We start from the raw sequence: 24,259 nt of genomic DNA on the forward strand, positions 1-24,259 counted from the left end.
TGTGGGGAAATGCACCCTGCAATGCACGCTAGAACCAGCAGTAAGTTGGAAACCCACTGGTTTTGAGAAGGTAGCTGGAATGAAACCTGCATGAGCTTCCTGTGGCCTCGACCAAGGCTTCCCAGGGGTCTTGTATCTCGAGTTCCATCAGCCCTCCAGTTGCTCATGGATAATCCTGGGCTTCGGCAGGTGTGGACTTGCCTCTGGCTGCCCAGCAATGTGCATGGGAAGGCCCGTGGTCAGTGGACTGTGGCAGAGCTCATGGGAAGAGATGCTTCAGGAGCCACCACAGACTACCTCCTACAGTCCCTTCTGCACCCCAGCTCGCACAGTGCAAGGTGGGAACCCCAAATCATGTCATCTACTATCCTGCTCTGGAGGATGGATGGCAGCTATTTAGTGTTTCTTCACTGAATCTGTGGTACTCTTCTGGAGAGGATGCTTTCTCTGCACCATCCCAGTGCCTCATATCCTTTAAGTGACCAAAAGTGGCTAAAGAGCTCCTGCTTAGTTTTCCAGATCTGTCTGTCACCCAGAGATGGAGGACACCAGTTGCTCTTCAAGTCACAGGAGAAGCAACTGCCTGCAGCGAGCTCTCTCTGCCACGTGCTCCTCAGATGAGCACCCATTCGTGCTGCCAGAGGGAAGCAGCCTGACAAACACCCGCGCTGACTGCCTGCATCCCAGCAGGATGCCTTCGGCTCAGCCAGGCAGTCAGTACATGTGTGCCCACTGGCTGATCCCTTGGGATTGTCTACAACTATCTCTGCATGCAGACTTGCCTTCATGCAGGTAGTGCACCCGTAATTCCCGATTTCTGCTAAAAGCAAATAAGTTTTATAGTAAAACAGGGAAAAGATTTGTCTCAAAAGACTTGGGATTCAGCTCTTGGTACAAGATTGGAAACAGATGGCCATAAGTAAAACAAACATCCAAAGTCTTCCAGTCGCTTGAGCTCTCTGCTCAGCCTTACTACAACAACCCCCTGGAATACAGCTCTCCCAGAGTTTCCCCTTTATTCTCTCACAATTTCTAGTGGCTGCCAGCTTTGAGAGCTGCTAATCTCATCCTCTGCCTTCAAGACTCATCCTTTCACGAACAGATGGGGTACATTTACAGAAGGTGGGGTGCTTCCCTAAACCAGGCAATTAATAGTAAATTTAATATCAGCTGTTATTCCCGCCTCACAGGAGTGCAGAGCCATCCACAGTGAGTATGGGCTGGCTGCCTCACTGAAGATGATGGCAGCCTTTCTCCTTCTTTGCTGGCTTTGAACACAGAGGGGACAGTGCAGTCAGGCTGCCCCAGGGAGGTGGGGAAGTTTCAGAGCCCAACAGTGTTTGCTGCAGGGTCCACCCCACATTGCCAAGGAAAGGTCCCGTGAGTGGGCGGCATCTGGAAGAAGCTCTCTTCAGCTGACAAGAATTATCTAGCCAGACTTGCACTTTAATAAAACCTAATGAAGAGCAGAGAAAATATTAAATAATGAATCCAATCCAACCCCAAGAGAGGCAGGCTTTAAGGCCGGTGCAGCAGCACTGAAGCAATCGGTTTATTTCATTACTTTTTATTCACTTTTACTTGATGCAACTTTTCTGGCTGACTAACCTCGGGTGCTGAACTGCACTCATCTTAACAATTCCAGTTAAACTGTTCACAGCTGGATTTTAGTGCTTGATTTCCTCTACAAGAAATAACACAGGGAGAGGCAGGATCACTGACGTGGCTCCAGAGGGAAGCCTGGCACATGGTAGGGCATTCCTCGGGGGGATCCCTTTCCATTCACAATAGTGAGACCTGGTATGAGGGTAGAAAGAGCACAAATCACAATGCCCTTTTCTGGACACACTCCAGCACCTCGAGGTCTTTTTTGTCATGAGGAGCCCAAGTACAGGGGAGCAACTCTTGATCCCATTGGCCACAGGACTTGTGATATGGGCCAGGATGCTCTTGGCCATCTTCACGTCATCTACAAATTTATTGAGGGTGCACTTCATCTCACTGATGAAGACATTAAACAGAACCCTTCCACCACTCCCCTGGATGATGGCTGAGTTCAGTGTCACTGCTTTCTCTGCTGGGGCTGCCAGCCTTCCTCATCTTTAGTCTGAGACTTGCCTGCCAAAACCCAGCCAGCAGCTCTGCTATGCTAGTTTGATATGTAATTCATGCAGTTTAAATATACGATACTCCACACTACTGAGAGCACTGGGGCTTCACCGCAAGTCATGGTCTTGGAGATGTGTGGAGCACATTGCTAGAGAGGGAAAAACGCCATGTGGTGAGCAGAATGGCAATCTGGAACAGTCTTACAGCATCTGACCGCTCTGCCCCAGAGGGATGGAGCCTGCTATAACTGTCTCGTAAAAGAAGTTACCACAGTGACCTCCGTTCAACGGCCAGAAGGGATCCCATTTCCACACCTACTGTAATTACCATGTTCAGGCTGAAAATGGTAATTCTTCCATGGTGGAGCTGGGACCCAGAGCAAGTTAGTGGAAACTGCCACTAACCAGCAGACTGTTACAGGGAGCTGCTGCTCACTTTTAACTATCACAGAATCATGGGATCATCAAATACCAAGTTGGAAGAGACCTTAAGGGTCATCTGATCCAACATTTCTCAGCAAAATGCAAGCTACCTGAAAGCATATCAGATATCTCTGACATAAATTACAGGCTGTGTATCAAATCAACACAAAAATCAATGCAGTGTGAACCACACTGAGAATCCAGGTAGTATAGGAAAGAGACAAGTTTAAATTAAAGTTTAGATGAAAATCCAAATAACTTAAAGAAAAAAAAGAAAGAAAAAATAAAAAATAATTGCTTCCTCTCACAATTATCTATTTTTAACAGATTACTCCATTATCTACAGAGAGATGAGGGGAAATAAATAACGAGAATGTCATGCCAAGATAATTATACAGCAGATAAAAAGCAGTGCCGTGGTATGCCTAGAGACGTGATTTATTTACCTTGTTTCTCCACATCCTTCAGTGGGTCGACTCCTGGGGACAGGATAAAAAACACTGGGGTTGCAGGTCCTGATTCCTCAAATGTTGTTGCAAAATCCAGGGATCTCCCTACCACGTATTTACTGCCGAGCTTTTCTTCTACAAAGTCTCTGCCGGAAAGCAAATAAAGTTTTGCCAGTCTAGTGTTGTTCAGAAAAGATAGATTCGCTTGCAAATAATCAATCAATTTGTTTGGGCTTTGCTGATTCAAACAAACTAGAAACTAAATGGAAAAAAAAAGAAAAGAAAAAGGCATGAAATAACCACAGAGAGGATCTGCAGGCTGAGCTTCTGAGTTGCGATGTTTGGCCCTTTCTACGGGATGACACCGATAAATGACACCGATATCTGACAAATGAAAAGAAGTGAGAAAGGAAAACAGTGGGACCTACCAGCCTGGTATTCAGAAGTTCAATAGAAATACTGGCTTGGTTCTGTCAAAAATATCTCCAAAGAGAAGAAATAAATTGATGTATAGAAAATGGCTGTGTGCTTTGTAATCCACAGAGCCTTTGAGAGGAAACAGCTTTCCTTTAGATTTATCCCCAAAAGTCACAAAAAGTCCAGATGATTTACAAAATGACTTTGTTCGGGAAAGATAAAAGGGAAGAGCTCTAAGAATATCCAGCGCGTGTAGCTTAGCCTCTGCATGAGAGTCACAAGGAAAAATACAACTGAGTGAACAGGGGAAAAATTGAGCTCCGCAGCAGCTGCCTGAGCAAAATCCAGCACATGGAGAACGTCCAGGCTGAATTCCCCCAGGGTGAGCTTCCCAAATCACTACTTTAGAAGAAGATAATACAGTGAACATTGATTCAAGGGTAGGAATGTGGTATTCAAACCCCAGGAACGAGCACTTATGCTTCAAGAGTAGACGCACAACTCAGGCCTTTTGAACACCTCAGTGCTATGGGGCAGAAAACCATTGGCCAGTGTTCACCTGGTAGATGACAGCAGAACGAGCCAGCCAAATTCTTTCTAAGAGAGCTGAGAGTCTCCTTTAAGGACTAGTGAAAAGCAGTTGGAATAGAAATGCCTAATGGATTGCAAGAGAAAAAACTTCCACTTTGTTTTCTATGTTTCTTTCAAGTAGATTTTTCTGTTCAGCATTAAAATTTGCTAAAAAGCCATCTGTGTTCAGGTTGCCAGGTTACTCATTGACTCCTAAATGCACTCAAGTACTTGTTAAGACTCTCATAGAGGAAGGTTAGAACTAGGAGTGATGTCCATTGATCATCAGTAAGGTATTGAATATTAGCAGGTTTCACTGATGTACAGAGGGAAGAGACCTGCAAGTTGCAAAACAACTCATGGGTCCGATGACATTGTCAGTACCTAAAACTCCACGAATTTTTTAACACACACGTGATCTTGAAACACTGCTGGCTAAAGTAGGGATGTTGAAGTCCTCATGGTCAGAGCACGCATCTCTTTGAAGGATCACAGCAAAAACACCACTTTGACAGCGCTTAGGAAAACAGGACACCGGATGACCAGATGCGTCTGTGTGGTAGCTGTCAGGATTGCAGGCTGGGTTAAGCTCAGTCCAAAAATCACTTCTTCCTACCTCAGACTGCTAGACTTCACTGCCTGGCATGAGGACAGACAGACAGACTCATGTATTCTCCGGAGAGGTGAGTCTCTTAAAAACAGCACATTTCTTCACTAAGGGAATGATATCTGCCTTGGTCAGGCTGCTGGGTGAGGAAAGGTTGAAGGAACATGATATTATTAAGCAGGAAACAGTCCAAACACCCTTGGACTGGCATTGTTGCCATTAATAATTTCACATTTGCTTTTGGGGTATGAGATTTCCCTGAACAAAAAGCTCTTCTTAAACCTTTTTGGGCCCAGCGTCTAATTATCCTGTTCTTCAAGAAGAATTTTAGTCACAAACTTCTATAAAGGCTTGGGGAAGGTGCTGTGACCTGCTACTGTTTGCACGTTTGCATTCTAACCTACTTCTAGAGAAGAAACAAAACAAAAATAAATTGGAATACTCGCACAAATGGAAAAGCTTGACGTGGCCAGACCCTAAAAATACCCAGCCAAGCTTTTGAACTTGGATTCCCTTACTTTTCTATAAAAAAGAAATATGAAAGGTGTTGAAAATTTATGTTCTATTTATTTTTGAGCTATGGGAGTTCCACCATTTTGATTTGAAGAAATTAATTAAACTTGCGTAAGTGAAATATGCACTTAAAATTTCAGAGAGACAAGAGCTTATTTTACTCAAAATAAACAACAGGAAAAACAATATTTTCAACTGACGGACTACATGGAGAATCTAGCCCTAAAAGAGTAAGAAATTAAAAAGGAGATGGTTTGGAATGGCATCATTATCATAAATGATAACATTTAATTTAATAAAACATCCTAACATTGACCATAGGGAGACTTCACTCAGTCCTATCTGCATTCTTCTGTGAATTTTGAAGCACAAACAGAAATATAGTTCATACACTGAGTAATACAATCTGCTACGTGCACCACATACAAGCACATGCCAGATGGTGGAGCAATATAAACTGTTTGAGAGGCATGAGAGCCATTGCAGAAATGTCAAATCATAGACTACTAGGACAGAGAAGCAAAAAACAAGTCCTAATGGGGCGAGAGACCTTTAGTTTCTCCTGGAACAAGCACATTGCTTTTGCACACCCTCATAGAGTTTAGACTCGCATAGTTACCTTCACTACATAATTTACAACTACAACTTTCAGAAGCAGTATCACATAAATTTTACATTTTAGGGTGGGGAAAAAAAAAGAAAAAAAAACAGAAAAAATTTCTAAAATACTTTCCTCTATTTCTAAACTTTATCATTGTGCCTAAGGACCAGCCTACTAGAAACAACCTTAATGAACTCTAGAAGTTGTACTGACCGTTAAAAGATTCTAGCAGTCATCTAGGACCTGTATGATAATGTTTATTTCTGTCTTGGCTTGTCTGCTCCCCACCCAGTGCCAGTTACACTGCTCCATCACTGCTGGTGGGACTGGGGTCACATCTCCCTAAGCATGACATTCCCATTAAATGCAACGTGTGGACTGTCTTGCCAAGCTCAGAGATGACTCATTCAGCCAACTCCTTTACAGGAAACCATTCTACAGAACTCACACCCTAATAAATCTAAATATATTCCTGAATTACTCCTGTTCCCTCTAAAACACAGACCCAGCGTTGCCCACTGAGCAGGAGCATTAGGGGCACGGCGAAGGAGTGGCTCTACCTGACAGCGTAGGTCATGCGGTCGGGCCGGATGGCTCTCATCATGCACAGGCGCTGCAGAGCTGACTTGTTCTTCCATTCCTGAGGGAACTTCTCCTTTTCTGGACACTCAGATTCAACAAATTTCTTCCACCGTTTTGCAGACCCTTCGATGTCCCGATCCAGATTGCTAAACTCCTCCATGGATGAGAGAGCCTAGAAAAATTCAAGGAAGGCTTTTAGAAAAAAAATCCTACCCGACTCTCAACCATCTCTGAAACGCTACCGACTGCTCATGTGTTGCTCCACCAGAAAGGTCATAGCGTGGGGAGTCACCACCAGAAACCCGCCAGGATCAGGCTTTGTCCATTCTTTTTCCCAAATCTGAGGTCAACATGTTGTCACAGGAACAGGAATCAACACAATCCATTTGCAAGGCCACAAGAATGTATGATAGAGGACAGTTCCATCCTTGTGAAAGGTCTTCCGAACTGAAACGTGTCTCAATGATGCTCGCAGAATGTCAGCTTGAAAATCATGCTGCATCTAACACAGTCCTCCCTGATGCTCTCACCCATATCACTGCCCTGCCCTTCCCCAGCCCGTGGAGCCACACATGGCATCCAGAGTTTCTCTTCTGCAGCGCGCTTGCCAAGCCAGGGGAGTCTGGAAGTGGCAATACAGGAGAGGATGAAAGAATTTGGCATCATCCATAATGCAGTCCTCCATAACCCAAAGTGAGACAAAATCTGCTCTCCTATTTTGAAACTAGAACTAAAAATTCTAAGGTGACAAGCCCTTGCTACTCCCAGTTACTCAGAAATGCCTGATTTGGATGGGAGCTGGAAATTTTGAGCCCATGTTTGACAGCAGGGCACATTGAAAGCATTCCTGTGAGCTGCAGGTCTTTGGTCTCCTTCCTGCTTCAACAGCAGCAAAAATCACAGCAACTAATGGAAAAATGTGCTGTTATACCCAGCGTGCTCAGTATCCAAAGCTAAACTCAGGCATGTCATGCTCAGCAAAACTAACTTTTTAAGGGATCTCACAGTTAGAGTATTAATTGTCTTCATCTTTATACACATGGATTTATTTTTTTCTCCCTGTTCCTCCCTGTACGTACCTCTCTGTCTGCAGAGTCTAGTGCACACACTCTGTGAAACCACGACACTGTGACTTCGCCACGCGGCCGTGGCCATCACAGAGATACAAATCACAGTAACTGTAGGGCAAACTAAAAATGACTGGGTACTTTTTTTGTATAAGCATGCATACCACACCGTGCCATCCTAAAAATCAAATTCCTCACATTCATGCTTGTCAAATGCATGTGAGAACTGACTTGTCAGTGCTACAGGTCTGTAGCAGAAACAGGTCGCTGAAAAATGCCCCAAAGACCAGCTGAGCAAGACAGCAAATAAATGATAATTACAATGAAAGTGCAGCTAGATTTCATAGCTAGAAAGTGGGGACTATAAATTTTATGCAGAGAAGAAAAGAATCCAAATTATCTTTCATACAAGTGGTGGCAAAACGGATTGCACAGCTTGCAAGGTTCTTCTGGATTTCAAGCAAAATTCTCGCTGAAACAAACATCTTCAGAGCGTTTTGCATAATCTGAAGCTGTAAGCAGTGGAACATGAAGTGGAAAATACAAGTGATGTATAAAAGACAGTGAATGAGATACTTTCTATAGAAACAGAAGAAAACACTCAGAGCAAAGCAGAAGCTTCTTGAGGGGCAAAGGTTTATCCAGACCACTGATGCTGCAGCTCACATCCCCTAGAGCTCCACTATGGAGCAAGTGAGGAAGCTGCTTGAAAACTGCCGGTGTCCCACCTTGTTCAGATCCACTGAAAAAATATGCACTTGCCACAGGGCTTTGAAAGTCATGCAAATGCCCTGACAGAAGTGCTGAGAGATTTACTTGGATACGATGCTGATGCAAATGAGGCAGAAGAAACTGAAAACTAGCCCTGCTCAAAAAACCACAGGAAAGCCACACTTTCCTTCTGGAAAGGTTTCCCAAATAGAAGGCAAGAGCAGTGTAAAACTTTGGCCTTTCTAATAGGCTGAATTTAGTTACAAGCCACACTTAACACAGAGAGTGAACAAGAAAAAGGTAGGCAGCAGAAAAAGGAGCTTCTTATAACTAAGGCATTCGCGTTTTTAGCAGTGGGGATAACTGCAGAGGACAAGTTGCCAAGCTCTTCCCAGTGGGTGTTATGGACCCAGGACATTCGTTGAACACACACTCACAGAATCACAGAAGCAACAGTGGGAAGAATCCTCCGAAGGAGTTTGGTCCGACCTTACCCTCAGGCTGGGGCTACAGCCAGCGCTGGATCAGGTCAGCCATGGCCTCATCTACCAAAAAGGTCTCTCAGCCTCTCTGGGTGCCCTGTTGTAGAGCTGCACTGTCTTTCTGGTAAAGAATATTGTTCTTTCTTAATATGTTCAAGCTGAACCTCCCTACCCACAATTTGTGACAACTGATCTTTATTACCTTCTCTGCTGATAAGAAGGAGAGTTTGGCTCTGTCACCTCCTAGCTGGACAGATCTGCCACCCTTCCTCACAGGTTACGTGCTCTAGGAGCAGAATTAGACCTATAGGCAGAGAAGTGCTGGTAGATGTGACTATAAATGCTTCTGCAACAAATCAAGCCTTGCCCGAAGTCACAATTCCATCCACAAAAGGCACGGAGAAGAGCAGAGTGCTGGCAACAGCACAGAGAGCTGCAGCACGCACTGACTCAGTCTGGCACTGACCATCTCCAGGCCAGAACACCAGGGATCCCGAGAACTTAGTGAAGAAGAGCGTGAGCAAAGCAGTGATTCAGCAGATGTGGATTAGCAGTAGCACAGAGAGATGTCAGCAGCAGAAGTACTTGCTCCAAATTCCATGTCACAGCCTGCTGTCTGTGGAAAACTAGAAACCAGAGCACAGAACACAAGAAACTGAAATTCACGGGAGCAATGCCACGTGTTCTGGTCTGCCTCGAAGCAATGAATATATTTGATGCATGGCACATTCTCAGAGCTCAGCACAAGACAATGGCAAATGTTGAACTCTGTGGTTTCATCAGTGCAAGTGGTTACATAAAACATCTTAACAGTGTTAAGTTTTGAAGTGACTTTACTTAAAATACCACTTTGGAACTTTAGCTGCTGATGCTTTGAGAAGTCTCTTGGTTGATGTTAACAAGGGAGACTCTGAAAAAATTGTTTTCTTCTTCCTAAATGACAGAGATCTAATCAGAGATGATAGTCTCTTTCTCCCTGAACAAATTTTTGCAAAATCAAGAAAGTTCCAGTTGCAAGTATAAAGTCTATGTTATATAAATTAGCACTAAAATTTTCATTAGTCAACAATTTCAATTGCATTTATTAGGAGTGATGGTATTCATAAGAGAAGCTGTTCTTTACAAGCTGTGCAATGAAAGTTATCTCAATCAGTAATATTTCTGTGAATATTAATTACTTTTCAATACCTCTGCCGATAAATTTTACAAGAAACTTGGACTAACCATAAAATATCACTGTTTCCAAGCAGCAGGAGTGAAAGCAGGACTGGTACCCTGGGACAGCAGGTGGGTACTGCACGTAAACCTGTGGAGCTGGGCTGGTTTTGCCAACATCATGAAAAATACATTTGTCAATTAGAGTTGTCATGGAAGTTGAGAGAGACAAAGAACGCGGATCAGAATAAAATATGACAAAAAGGGCTGGAGAACTCCAGTTCCTCTCTTTGTGAACCACGCTACAATCATCTCCGACTACTAGAAACAGGAGGGCCTGGAGTTTATAGCTCAAAATGAGCTTTTGGCAGCAAAACAGGTCTCTTCACACCACGTCAAGGCAAGGATCATTGTTTCCTCAGAGAAAAGGATTCTTCATTCACTGCATCAAAGACAACTTCCTTTATCACTTTGCTTTTCTCTGACAGTTTCTCATCTAAGTCAGAACCGGCTTTAAACTGTTGCTGACACGTCAGCAGTTCTGAGAATTTCACACATTTATGAATGCAAAGCACTCTCTTCCCCCCTCCTCCCCCAGCTGGAGGAAAGACAACGTGTATCAGCCACCGGCTTTGAGAAAGAAATCCCAGTTGCTGTCCCCAAGAGCTGCTGGTGCACTCATGGGGTGTCCTTAGCACAGGGCCCCTAAGAGAAGGGCCAGGAGGGAAAGCATCTCGGCAAAGTGACAGTGTCCTGTGGGGATGGGGAGAAGTCCTGGGAGGAGATCACAGAATCACAGAATTACTGAGGCTGGAGAAGCCCTCTGAGATCATCAAGTCCAGCCCATGCCCCAACCCCACCACATGGGCCAGACCAGGGCACCCAGTGCCACATCCAGCCTCTCCTTAAACCCCCCAGGGACGGTGACTCCCCCTGCCCTGGGCAGAGCATCCCAGTGCCTGAGCACCCTCTCCGGGAGGAAGGGCTGCCCGAGACCCAACCCCAATCTCCCTGAGGCAGTTTCAGGCCGGGCCCTCTCGTCCTGGGAGAAGAGCCCGACCCCCCTGAGTGCACTCGCCCTGCAGGGAGCTGCAGAGAGGGAAACGGTCCCCCTGAGCCTCCTCTTTTCCACTCCCGTGAGCCTCCCTGTGTGCTGCCTCCAGAGGTTGGGCTGTCTTCAGTGGGAAGAACAACTTCAAAGGTCGAGTGTCACCGCTGTGCCAGGCAACTTATCTCCTAGTGCCAGATATGCTACAATGAGCTTTTATACATTTATTAGAGAAAAGGCTTGCTCCTTTCACTAAAGGCAGTTATTCTAAGGACACCATCTCATCAAAACTGGCCTCAAGTTTAGGCATAAATTCTTATAAAATTTGAAATGATTTTTTAAAAAAGACATTGGCTCTGTATTTTCTTCCCCTTGGCCCTGAAGGGAATTATTCTTGGGGAAAAAAATAAAATTTTTTTAGCATTTAAAACTATTTCCATAATTTAAAATACTCTACCCCAGAGTCATCTTAGTCAAGAAGAGCTCTGGGGCAAGGGAAGTCAAAACAACACCTCATTACCATGCTCTGCACTGGCATAAATAGTGCAGAAAATATTTCAGTGCAAGTAAAACCAGAGTGAGTTTTTAATACGTATTTACCAAATTCCCCAGCAGCCACGAGACTGGTTTTTAAAAAGGCATCATCAAATCATAACAAAAAAATTAGGGTCTTTTTAAGACTATCCTTACTTTTTGAGTCTTCAGGTTATACCTGACTCATTCTTTCAATCTTAGCTCCTTATACATCTTGCTTTTTTGGAAAAAAAAACCAAAAGATAAAGTTTGCAAGAAATAATATCTAACATCTCTCTGTAAGAATCATACTACTTGGCAACACTGGAAAGAAATTATATTTAATATTCTCGCAGTTTTAACAATCTGTGTGATCACCGAATCCTAACAATTAGCCACGATTTCATGTCCAAAATTAAGGAGACACATTTTTATGAATTAACTTATGTGGTCTTTAAAGCAGAGTAGATTCTGCAAAGGAAACATTCACAGTGCTCAGCAGTTGTCCAACTGACCCTCAGAATATCTTCTTGTGGAAAGGCGCTGGCATTTGCACCTCCTTTTAGCCAGCCAAGCCTGGAGGTTAATGATTATTGGAGGGCAATCATTTTCAGATGTCAGTGAGGCATGCAGCAAAGCTTCTCTGGTTGAACTGAGTGTTTTCAGCACGAGGATTCGATTCAAATGCTAGAAACACTCCAGTTATTCACAGTATTTGAGCTGTGCAGCTGCTGCCGTGGCTTGGCTGCAGGTTTTGGAGCTGTGCTCCACCAGCCAGAGGGACAGGAGCTCCCCAGGAGGTTTGTGCTACTCCCACCATCACTCAGCTTCCCTGTTCCCTGTCTGTTATAGAATCAGAGAATTGTCAGGGTTGGAAGGGACCTTAAAGATCATCTAGTCCGAAACCCTGTGCCATGGGCAGGGACATCCCCCACTAGACCAGGTTGCTCGGAGCCCCATCCAGTCTGGCCTTAAAAAATTCTAAGGATGGGGCTTCCACTCCGTCTCTGGGCAGCCTGTGCCAGGGTCTCACCACCCTCATGGGGAAGAACTTCTTCCTCACGTCCAATCTGAACCGATCCATCTCCAGCTTTAATCTATTCCCTCTAGTCCTGTCACTATCCGACATCCTAAAAAGCTTGTGGAGTGTGCGAAGCAGCTTGTGTACGAGCTCTTCCAAGAGGGTTAAAGCAGAGCAGCTGTGTGAACACCTGGTGCTTGGGAACAACCTTTTCAAAACACCTTCTAAAGGTCTGACGCGGTCCACGTGCACTGCAAGTTCCGCTCATGGAGGTTTCCGCAAATACTCATAATTTCTTTCCTTCCTTTTCTGCAGGTGGCCCAAATGTTGTTAGAAAAACCAGCATCCCCACAATTGGAGAAAGACAGCTCCTGGAAGAATGGCAAAGTCAAATCTGCATCTGGCTTGAATTGATGGATTGGATCATTCAGGAAGTAGACATATAAGCAGATGAATTAGTCCATTTGAATACTACTGTTAACTAGAAGGATTAATGTAGAAAATGATGGATTATTTGCCATCTTTCCCATACGAGGTTTCGGTTTGTATTATTCATTCACTGAAGGTGTCGTTTTCTGCTTAGCTGCACAAGCTGAATTATTCAACTCATGAGGAAAAATTTCTACCAAAGGTAGAAAAAAAAGATACTACAAGTTGGCCAAACCGCAATCATCTCTCCACACAAAAAATGGTATTTTCATTCTCCTTATTTCTTCTGTAAAAGCTGATTGACAAGCTCACCATGCTGCATGCCCCTGTTTTCATTCAAACTCCTCCTTGCTATTTCCCCATGTCTAAGTAACACTGCTTTTAAACAGTACCCAGTGCCATGAAATGTCACTGCAACAGCAGCCTATCTGCAGCATCCTTCCCTGAGCATCCCAAAATCTAGACACCTTGCAGTTGGACAACAGAAGTGGTCTGAAAAGGGATGGCATGGATCTCGTGACCTTTTCTGTGAAAATTCCCTATTAAACCAGTATCATAAACCAGAAGGTAATGGCTTTAGCATTCAAGTCCTTCCTACTAGGAAAGGTCAGCAACAGAATCATAGAATCACAGAATGGCCTAGGCTGGAAGGGACCTTAGAGATCATCTAGTCCAACCTCCCTGTCATGGGCAGGGACGCCACCTCTCGACTAGACCAGGCAACACATGGGGACCAAGAGGGAATCGAACCCGCGATCTCGGTGTTGTCATTGTTGTCAGCACCGCACTCAAACCACTGAGCTAAGCCTAATGTTTCTATTCTAGTTGCTTATAACTAGCCACCAAATTACCATAATTTCCCCTGAGATGCTTCACAGCCGGGTTCATCCTGACAGTTTTCCTGCACGTTCTGCAAATCTTGTTCAAGTGGTTTTGAGAATTGGCCTTGCAAAGTCTGGCTGTTCTGTCAAGCCACACTCTCCATCTTTCCTCTTCGCTCTTTGATGTTCTCCAGGGAATTGGGGAACACACAGCCAGCACCAGAAGCTGGCCATGGGTCCTTGCTGATCGCTGAAAGGATGCACTTGTGTGCCCTGGGTTTGGGAGTTATAAATCACAGATGGGCCCTCACCATGGGCCAATGCACAGTAGAACTTACAGAGAAAATGTCTCATGGACTGGAAGAGCTGAGCTGCAGCATCTGTTCCAGGATGTCACCTCCGAGAAAGCTCTCAAGGTCCATGGTTCTGGATCTTGATATAAAAAACCGCACACATACGTATGGCCTCATCCCTTGACGAGGCTTCTCTTTTCACAGTGATGGACTCATCCAAGTTGCATGGCAGCACAGCAGAACTGGCCTGGAAAACAGGTAACCAGCCTAGCAAAGGAAATAAGCTGCAGAGCTGCTTCTCTGAGAGCTAGTGCACTCAGGCCCCTGACATAACCCCAGATATGGTGACACGACCTACTCAAACAACCTTCATAATGGAATCTGCAAGTGATCTATGCCAGTCCTTCACTATCCTCTGTCCAAATGCCTGCTGATAATCTTTCTTGCAGTACTTTGAGATGCACCTCGCTCCATCCTTTACTGGTACAGAAAAGGGACTGTTTTTTTCCCTTTGGAGGACATTTTTGAAGATCGTGCCCTCTGTCCCCTCAGTCTTGAGGACATCACACATAACATTTCCCTTTCTCCCACTCCTCAATCCTTTCTTACAGTCATGTTTTCAGGTACTGGTCACTTCTCATTGCTCTCCTCTGTCCCAATTCCATAAGGTCCATATCCTTCTTAAAATGCAATACTCAAAGATCAAACCAGACTTCAGCAGCAGCTTGGCCAGCTCTGAGTGAGGATGCTCCTATCCAGGAACTGGAGATACCACACTTCACTGATACACTGTGATCACACCATGGAGAAGGTACACACACCAGGAGTGCCTCCACAAAAGCCCATCTCATGAGCTTCAACATCGGTAAAGCCTCGGTGTTACCATCAGGGTTCCAGAGATTGCTCCCAGTCGAAATTTAGCTGCAGACACCTAATCTACAGTGGTCACAATGGCTCATGTGAACCAACACTGCAGAGGAAGCATCTGTGACCTCTATCACGTTACAGAAGTGTGGAGCTCCAACTGATCTTTTGCAGCAGATCTGGGCTTCGAAGGAAGAACTAATGAAAAAGAGTCAAATCCAAGCCATTTGCCTTCATTGTGTTTCCGAAAGCATCTCACACATCTAGGTACAGTGTATCATGTCCAAAATGACTGCTTGAATGCCCTGAGCTGTTAGCAGCGCTTGGCCATCAGACCTCTCTGCGGTCACTCCTGGGCCCACAGTCCACTGGCATCTCTTCAGGAGTGCATTTAGAGGGTGAGAGAACTTTTACATTCAAAAAGACCAGCTGACAGCAGGCTTTGTGCGATGGGTGAGAGAATCACAGAACTGAGGCTGGAGAAGCCCTCTGAGGTCATCAAGCTCAGCCCATGCCCCAACCCCACCCCATGGGCCAGACCAGGGCACCCAGTGCCACATCCAGCCTCTCCTTAAACCCCCCAGGGACGGTGACTCCCCCTGGGCAGAGCATCCCAGTGCCTGAGCACCCTGTCCGGGAGGAAGGGCTTCCCGAGATCCAACCCCAATCTCCCTGAGGCAGTTTCAGGCCGGGCCCTCTCGTCCTGGGAGAAGAGCCCGACCCCGCTGAGTGCACCCGCCCTGCAGAGAGTTGTAGAGAGCGATAAGGTCCCCGCTGAGCCTCCTCTTCTCCAGGCTAGAGAAGAGGCTGACACTGCTGCAGAGGCATTCAGAAAAAACTCTATTTCCACTCCACAATCAAACCAACAAAGTGCACCTTTAAATATTCGAGGTGTTCAAAATCTCTGCTGTATCTCAGATAGACATCAGATAGTTAGCCAGCAGGTTAAAAAAGAAAGGGGAAAAAAAAAAAGAAAAGGTAAAATGTTCTCAAGTAGTATTTCTGTGAGGCGTAGGGAACGTTTCTCTGAGACTTAAGTGTTGGTGAGAAGATATGAATGTCCTTATAAAACTAGATGAGAGCAGATAAATGCACATTGAAGTGTCATAATCAATGTTTTCTATCAAAGATGCACCAAAAGGCTGTACATCTGAAGGACTGACTTAATGGAAGATATTTAATTAAGACTATGATTTTCTGGCATAATAATAATTCTGAATGCACACAGGAAGCTGCGAAATGCAAGCCTTTAGTATCTGACCAGGCTGATCAAAGGACCTTTCTTATTTGCAAAGAGAACAATACAGGCAGCAGATTGTGCCACAATGAATCTTTGACAAGAATGAAAAGTTTCAGTGTCTAAAAAGTACAAAAAGTGAAAGTTGGAAGAGAGAGTTCTATTCTTTTGTCAAAAGAATTCAGTTTCCTTAAATGTAAAATATATGATGTGATATTTTATCTCCTAAGCCACACATGCAATCTTATCATCTGCATTCTGCAAAATTATAAATATGGAGTTAATATACTACTTTGTCTACTGCTGTTCCCCTCCTCGAAAGCTGAATTCAGTATTTAGGGCTCATTATTCAACATCACATTTATTAAACAATGCCCTTTCAGTAGCGTTTTCATATCTACATAATGAAAATTCTTCCTCTTCAGAAAAAGATGAGGGAAATGATTGGGATGAAGAAGTAATCCGAGTTGGCCAGGTGTATTCTTGCTGTATATTAAGTAGCTTCACTTATCCTGTGGGACACATCTGCATTCAGCGATGAAGAGGAGCTGCAGAAAATATCGCAATGAGAATCAGGCTTGGGAAATGCGTATCCGTGCAGAGGAGCTCCAGAGTTGCCTGCACCCAGCCTGTAGGAACAGGCTGCGGCGGCGAGAGCCAGATGCGTGCGCGGTTACTGAGGGAGTACAGTTCTGCAGGAGGCACAAGGCAACACGGGCACAGTTCCCCAAGAAGGGCACGGCACAGAGGGAGCTGGACCATGGGAGAATTTCACAGCAGACATCATTGAGGTGACAAGGAAATCCATCCACCCTACCTTCGGTTGGTCTCAGTGGCCTGAGAACCACCCTCACCTTCTCAAAAAGGCCAGTTTTGGCCAAGGCAACCATGAAAATGAAGACCACAAGGGTCTTCATTAGTAGTGGTGAAGGTCAAGGAGAGCCCAGCTTGACTCTGGGTACGCTCATATGACTTTTTCCTAGCCAAATAGAAACTGCTCTGCTAAAAACAGTGTCTTCTGGCACTGGGCACTGAACAGAGGATGCAAAACCATGCCTTGTGTGAGGCTCTGCCTGAGCTGACAAGCCCTGCTGATGGGCAGGCTGTATTAGCTCAGGACTAAAACCATCATGCACCTATAAAGCAATTCCAGAGTAAGGTTGTCCCAGACTACAGGTAGAAGGAGTTTCTATCTGCTCATCTCAGACCCCAGCATACCTATACGGTTAGAAGATACACACTTTTTTCTTGCCTGCTCTGCTCCTAAATCGGTGGCTATGGAAGAGGTCCAGACCTGAACTCACCGTTAGCCACACAGTTTGCTAGTAGCTTGCTGGCTCACATTTGGCTTTGGTGAAATCACCTGCTCTCTGAAATGCCTGGGCATAGCCCAGGGGTAGGACGTTCCAGGGACTGTCCACAACAAACTATAGGTGAGGCTGGTTTGGGAGGCGAGGGGAGTTTCGCTGTCTGGGTTCAGGTGCTGCCAGGGCCTGAAAACAACACTGACCCAGTTTACTTGTCATAGTCAGGAAGACCCAACAACCATAAAACCTAATGATGCCGTTTCTTTATCCATGCTCAGAACAGAACCGTGACATGAGCTGTCGGTCATCGCCCTGGGGATAACTGAAGAACTGCTGACAAGCAGATTAGGTTTCACACCGGCTTGAAGGGACCACACTGCAACAATTCAGAGAATATTCATCTCCCATCTATGTATCAACACCTTCATCTTATGACACTGGAGATCTTCCAGAGAAGGAAAAAAAATGAGAGGAAAATCCTGCAAAGGACAATAGCTACACTGACTCTACATGAAGTTCAATCACCCAGCAAGAATATCAAAATTCCTATTTGCACAGGGCTGTGGCCAGACGTCCTGCGTAGTTCAAACAGTCGCATCATTGTGCCTTTGTGGTCTAAGGCGTGTCCACAGATTTATTGGTAAGGTAACCAACAGCCAAGGAGCCATTGGCAGCTTTGCACGCACACAAAAAAAACCTTTCAGAAGTACCAACAGATATAAAAACTTTCAAGCTGGGTAATGGGAACACAAAGGCTGAGGGAAGTATAACATACTGCAATAAAGGAAATTGGAAAATAAAGACAGAAAACCTCATTCAGAGTAAAAAAATACTTTTGACTTCTCAAGGGATCAGTATTAAGTACCTGCAAAAGACAGGCCTTAGAACTGAAATGACCAGCTCTGCGGAACACCAGGGCCAGCGACTTGGCAAAGGCGTTGCTTTCATTAAATGATACCATTTTCTCGCTTTCATTAAATGATACAATTTTCTCGCCTTCCTGCTCTTAACTAACCCTGCAACACCCCAGAGGCAGGATTTGCGTGGAGGCTGATGCCTGTGTCCTTTGCTAACCTCTCCCCTCCCTCCAGAGCTAACGAATGTGACTCCACCGGGGCTCCCCAGGTTCTGCTTTCTCTCCCATCTAGGACGAAACAGAACTCAGTTAAGCTCAGAGCAGTTTTTCTCAGCCAGTACTTAGTTGGAATTCAATTCCTGTTTCAGCCTTAAAGAAGCACATAAAAGCCTGGAGCTTACTTTTTTTTTTTTTATGTTTTTTTTCCTCCCCAAGTCTATCAGCAGATCTAATAAAAGATATTACCCTCCTCTACAAACTGTGCCCTTCTGGACAGGTACATGACTTTCTTCATTCAGTGGTAAATACTGGGCTTCTCTGGCACAGATGTTACCATGAAAAGCTCTGTGAAACTTTTTACTGCACTTAAAAGAAGCTGGAAGACTAAATCATAAATGTGTGTCAGATGCTTCAGCGTCGTGAGCTGAAAGCAGCTGCGCAACTGCAAAGGACGATTAGCCTATATATATTATTAATCAAACAACAGCAATAAATAATAAGGCAAGTCACACAGGGCTATTTGCATGCTCAGAGTCCTCAACATTTAATGAGGTTTCCTTTGAAGATAATGTGCCCAAAATGGGAGGCGCAGAATGGGCCACAAATATCGATATTGATTTCTTTTGGCGCTGCTCTCTTGGCCTGAAACCCCTGGCAAGAGGAGCACTTTGCGCAGGAGCATTTTCAATGTTTCTGTGAAAAATTAGCAGAATGCTAAATTCCGCTTCAAATTTGAAGTGTGAATGTGAATGTACTTTGCTCAAGCTTTGTTGAAGAAACAATTTATTACAGCACTTAATCTCCCTGATGAAAGAAAAGGAGATTTTAGCCTGTTAATAAGCTGTGTAGAAGCCATGACTAATTAACCTAATTACAGCAGACTGTGACAAAATGTGATTGTACTAAAACCATGCCTCAAGTAACTGGAGTTGCCAAAAACTCAAAGGCTAATAAACCAACACATATTAATAGAACATAAACACTAATGAAGTTGACACCAGCCATATTATTTATAGCAAAATCAAAACTACAATCATCACAAAAGATGCTCTGAAGAGTATTCAGAATCTGATGGTATGGAATTCACTATCTGAAAATCAAGAAATACATAAAATTGGTGCAGATCATTGACCAATGACTGCAGCGTTTCGAGATGGGCCACTCATGAGGACAGCGGGGACATGCTGAGGCTGAAGACACCTGACGCGGGCAGCACACTCGGGCACGTGGTCTCCCTGTCACCTCACAGCTCAGCAGAAGGGCAGATGCAGAGCAGCACGTGGTTTCCATCTCAACCACAAACCCCAAGAGACTCAGAGGGAGAGAGGAAGCTGAGGTGGAGTCACAAAATGATAGAATGTTGGGGGTTGGAAGGGGCCTCTAGAGATCGTCCAGTGCCACCCCCTGCCAGAGCAGGGTCACCCAGGGCAGCCACACAGGAAGGCTTCCAGGCGGGTTGGAAAGTCTCCAGAGCAGGAGACTCCACACCCTCTCTGGGCAGCCTGGGCCAGGGCTCTGACACCCGCACAGGGAAGAAGTTCCTCCTCATGTTGAGGTGGAATGTTCTAGCCTAAACTATTCTTTCTTGTTCTATTGCTGGGCACCACTGAGCAGAGATTGTCCCCTTCCCCTTGACATCCACCCCTCAGATATTTCTCTACGTCAATAAGATCCCCTCTCAGAGTCTCCTTTCAAGGCTGAATAGCCCCAGTTCTCTCAGTCTCTATTCCAAGGAGAGATGTTCAAGTCCCTTGATCACCCTCGTAGCTCCCCATTGGACTCTCTCCAGTAGGACCAGAAGAGCCCATCTCAGAGAGAATCACTTATTGCAAGAATAAAGTCTGAAGAAGGAATGCCTGGGAGCTGATGTTCCTTTGGTCTTTATGACCCTGAGCTGGCAACAGCACCAACTTCATCACAGCAGTGAGGCAGTAGCAACAATCATGATGAAGCTCATAGGAAACACAAAAGGCCATCTCACTCACATGGAATGGAACTGGCCAGCATAGAAGGGATTGTCTCACAAACGAACCTCACTGCTAACCCACAAGGTGTCTGCCTGGAGAACATACCTCCCGCAGGCAGGAGCAGTAAAGGCACTACAAGAGCAATATCTTTCCTAAGGTGTATAAAAGGATCTCCAAGATGAAAATCAGAGCATGAAACCTATCTTAGAAGAAAGTTCACCTTCCAGAGGAAATTTAGAAGACTGAAGTAGAAAGAAGCTTTGCAGTGCAGAACGCTCCCAAGCAATGAAGAACATCAGCCCAGGAGGACTCCAGAGGAACTGAAATGCTTTGTTGACCCTATATGTCCCCATGCTGAGTGTGGGCAGGGATAGAGCAGAGCTGAGAAAGCCCAAGAGTTCAAACAACAACATGTGTGTGTATCTACAACCTATACACCACAGCCCAAAGACGAAATATGCTATTGCAAAGCAGGTCTTTCAGGGACTTGATGGCTGAGTACCCCTGAATATGTGTGTTGACCCTAAGTGTCCCTTCAATCTGTCTTCAAAGGAGAAACAAAAATAAAGCTGCTGCTGTCTTAACAGCAGAACGTCACTGCTGAGCAAAAGATGATTAAAGAAAAAGTGTAGAATTTTTTTAATTCCTCCATTATTATGGAAATATGCCTTTTAGAGGATGAGCAGGGCTGGTTTAGTGAGAAGTTCCAAGCTTATTTTATGGCTGAAAATGTGATTGTGACATTTTCAACATGAGCTATGTTGCGTGCGTGCACAGAATGAGGCAGAAGCCACTTTCTCATCATCAGTAAAGAGACGGAGACAACTACTCCTGGTCAGGGCACACACATATGGTGTTAATTGCTCCTTTTGAAATTTCTCTGGGTTAGAAACATCAACTTTGCTTGACTTCTGAACTCTGGTCTGCAACTTAGAGCCCTAACTCCGTGTTACCTTAAAAGACCATGTTTACCTTGTGAGGCTCTCCTGGTTTGAGCTAAAACAATCAATTCTGTTCAATGATTTTACTTTTCAGCTCAGTCTCTTCTAAGAGGCTGCACTTTCTGAGGTTAACAGCATATTTTTGCAGACAGTGTCTGTGACTAGAAGCAATGATGCCTGATGCTTCGTTACCACCAGGGATCGGGATGCTGAAAGGCTCTTGCTTATACTTGCTCCTGTAGCAACCAAGGTCGCTGCTGGACCTTGTGTAACGCCTTGGGGGTGTTGGGAAATGGAAAGATCACACCTCTGGGGAGGAATAGACAGGACAGGTGACTGGTCCAAATCTGACCACCAAATTATTCCCTTCCGTATACGTCATATTCAGTATAAAGCTGAGGGATCATGGATGTTAAGCCCTCTTCTTTAATGGCCGGTGTTCGGGGAGGACTCTGTCCATTCTTCTGCCCTAATCCCGCTCCATGAGTTCCTGAATCCATCTTCAGTATTTGGTTCCTCTCTGATGCTGAGCCTGCGACTACCCTGTGCCTGCCCTGCAGCCTCAGTGGGGATTGCAAACAAAGGAGGGTGGAGTTGGTTTCATATCAGTTTTGCATATTTTTTATATATTTATATGATTCATTATTTCCATTATTTTCATTATTTCCTTATTGTTGTACTATTAGTGTTTTACTAAAGCTGTTTTAAAGTTAGGATTTGTTTGGAGTTTTTTTTTTCCCCTCAATCCACAGGTCTCTCTGCCTCATTCCCTTTCCCTTCCTCTTTGGGAGAGCATCTGCCATTCATCCAGTGGCCAACCCAGCCCTAGCTCTTGACAAAAGTCCAGCCTGGCTTGTTCTGGCCTAGAAAGGCACATGGCTCTGTGAGCCAGGGCTCTTGCAAAACTCTGGAAGCCTCAGAGAAGAAGGCACACAGGAAAAAAATGTCAGATATCTTGGGCCCGGATGAAAATAGTTTGTCTGGTGGCCCTCCAGAAACCAGATACATTCTCTGTGAAGAACGGTTGAAGGGAGAGAAAGGGCAAATCCAACATTCTAGATGAAAATTTGAGAACTATCCCAATGAAACCAGGGTGTTTTCACTCCTTCCTTTACAGCAGCAAAGAAATATCCCACAAAGGCAGCATGCTAGAAATAAAAACGATTCTTACATCACAGAAAGTGCCAGAGACCGATCAGAAGCCACAATAAAACAAAAGATCCCGCCTCAGATGCAGCAAGGTGTGAGTGAGTGTGACTAACCCAGAGAATATTTTGACCCCTTCCAGAAAACAAAGCTGAAACAGGTCCAAAAGCAGCACAACACACTGGTCGACAAATAGGAGCAAAGAAGGGATAACTCACACCTCTTTGGGATGCTCATTCTCACTTTTCATTCCAAACTCACGGCAGCTGTTAGACCTCACAGCCACGAGAGCATTTTTCTGCAGGAAGTCTCTCAGCTGGGGGCTCTACCCCCAGCACATCTCTGTAAATGGTCTTATCTACATTAAATTCCCACGTCCTCCCAAATACAGTGAAGGTCTTCATGTCTTTTACAGTCTAGAACCATAAACCTCAGAGGATATTCTCGTTCCTGACTTACAGAGAGAGAAGTCTAAACCTCGGAGGTGAAAATACCTTCTTGGGGACTCACAGATCATCAGGGGTCCAGTCATGAAGAACCCACAAATCAGTCTTGTACCTACAGAACTCGCAAGTCCCGCGACATTTTTCTCCTACTTCTCACGGATGGTCAGAACTTTGCTCTCCAAGTGCTATAAGGACCAACCTGAAGGCTGCTGAGAGGCTGTTAGAGGAGATAAGAGATGTTGATTCTTGCTCTGGCAGGGAGTTGGACTAGATGATCTCTAGAGGTACCTTCCAACCCCCAACATTCTATGATTCTATGGTTTCACACAGTTCAAGCGAAGCAGATACCTTGATTCCTCCCCAAGAGTGATTAGACAGGAACTCAACAGGGCTTGTGACTCCGGTCTGTGCTGGGTATCTTAGAAGGAAATCCAGTTCTACTGTGCTGATTTCTTTACTCATCAGAAGTATCTGTAATTCCAAACAAACAAGACATCCTTGAGCAGCCAAGATACAGGGCAACAATACACTCCAGCAGATTAATTCTTCAGCTCACAACCCTGGGTGGAAAAAGAACAGTGCTGGGATGACGAGTTTGTCATTTCCTTGTCACAGATCTTAGACTGTATCTCATTATTACCGGGCAGCGGCATCTGAAGTGTGCCTGGCATCCACTCCACCAACGATGGTAACCAGGTACCCAGTTCTAAGAGCCAACTGCTTTTTATGTGGGAGAATCCTATATCTCATTAGTTGACTGCCTCGACACTGAAGTTGTGGATGCTAGTTTTCCTGACAGCTTAAAGTGACCCATTTTAATCCTTTGAGTAGTTAAAAGCACAATATGTGCTACTTGGACACTTCATTTAGAGCTATATTTTCGCATACAGTAAATTTATTAATGAAACATCATTAGAGTTCATTTTTTAATGTATGTGTACGTATACATATATATACACACACACTTATTTCCCTTTTACACACAGTATTTTGTTATTAGAATAATAGTAGAATTTAAAAAGTCATATTAATCACTGGATCAAAGTTAACCAGACCCTCACAGTGTTTCATCAGTTCAAACTTGGTTCGCAGCTGCATTCCCCATGTCAGGGCATTTACATGGTCATTTACTATGCAAACTTAATAAGAGCTTCGCAACATCATGCCAAGTAATATGTATTGATTGAGTTTGATTTCAGTGTAGGGATGTACAAAGGTCTCCTTGCTCAGATTGTAGACTAAAAATTAGACTAACATGCTAGACAAAAGACAGCAGCTATGTAGCAAGCAAAATCTTTTTGGGTAAAACCAGTAAGACTTTAAGACCAGCTTGCCTTGCCCTTTTATTAAGGTCCTGTAAGCAGATATTACTTTCTCACACATCTATTTTCTCAGCATAGTGCAAATCAAATAAAGCATTTGTGACTGTTCTCAGCAAGAGAGGCAGAAAAAAAAAATCAGTTCCC

The 24,259-nt window shown here is 44.6% G+C and overlaps 1 protein-coding gene across 1 annotated transcript in view; it reads right to left on the reverse strand.

Moving 5' to 3' along the window:
• The window catches only part of LOC104271167 (dynein heavy chain 9, axonemal-like), a 62,504-nt gene that overhangs the window by 32,560 nt on the left and 5,685 nt on the right, over window positions 1–24,259 (reverse strand). Inside the window, exons 3-5 of the mRNA XM_009865761.1 lie at window positions 23,142–23,264; window positions 6,249–6,442; window positions 2,978–3,126 (exon numbers count right to left, since the gene is read on the reverse strand). Of these exons, the coding sequence (XP_009864063.1) occupies window positions 2,978–3,126; window positions 6,249–6,442; window positions 23,142–23,264 (466 nt within the window). The remainder of the gene's footprint in view (window positions 1–2,977; window positions 3,127–6,248; window positions 6,443–23,141; window positions 23,265–24,259) is intronic.

The sequence above is a fragment of the Apaloderma vittatum genome, unplaced genomic scaffold (genome assembly GCF_000703405.1).
Source record: "Apaloderma vittatum isolate BGI_N311 unplaced genomic scaffold, ASM70340v1 scaffold7143, whole genome shotgun sequence".
Classification (NCBI taxonomy): Eukaryota; Metazoa; Chordata; class Aves; order Trogoniformes; family Trogonidae; genus Apaloderma; species Apaloderma vittatum.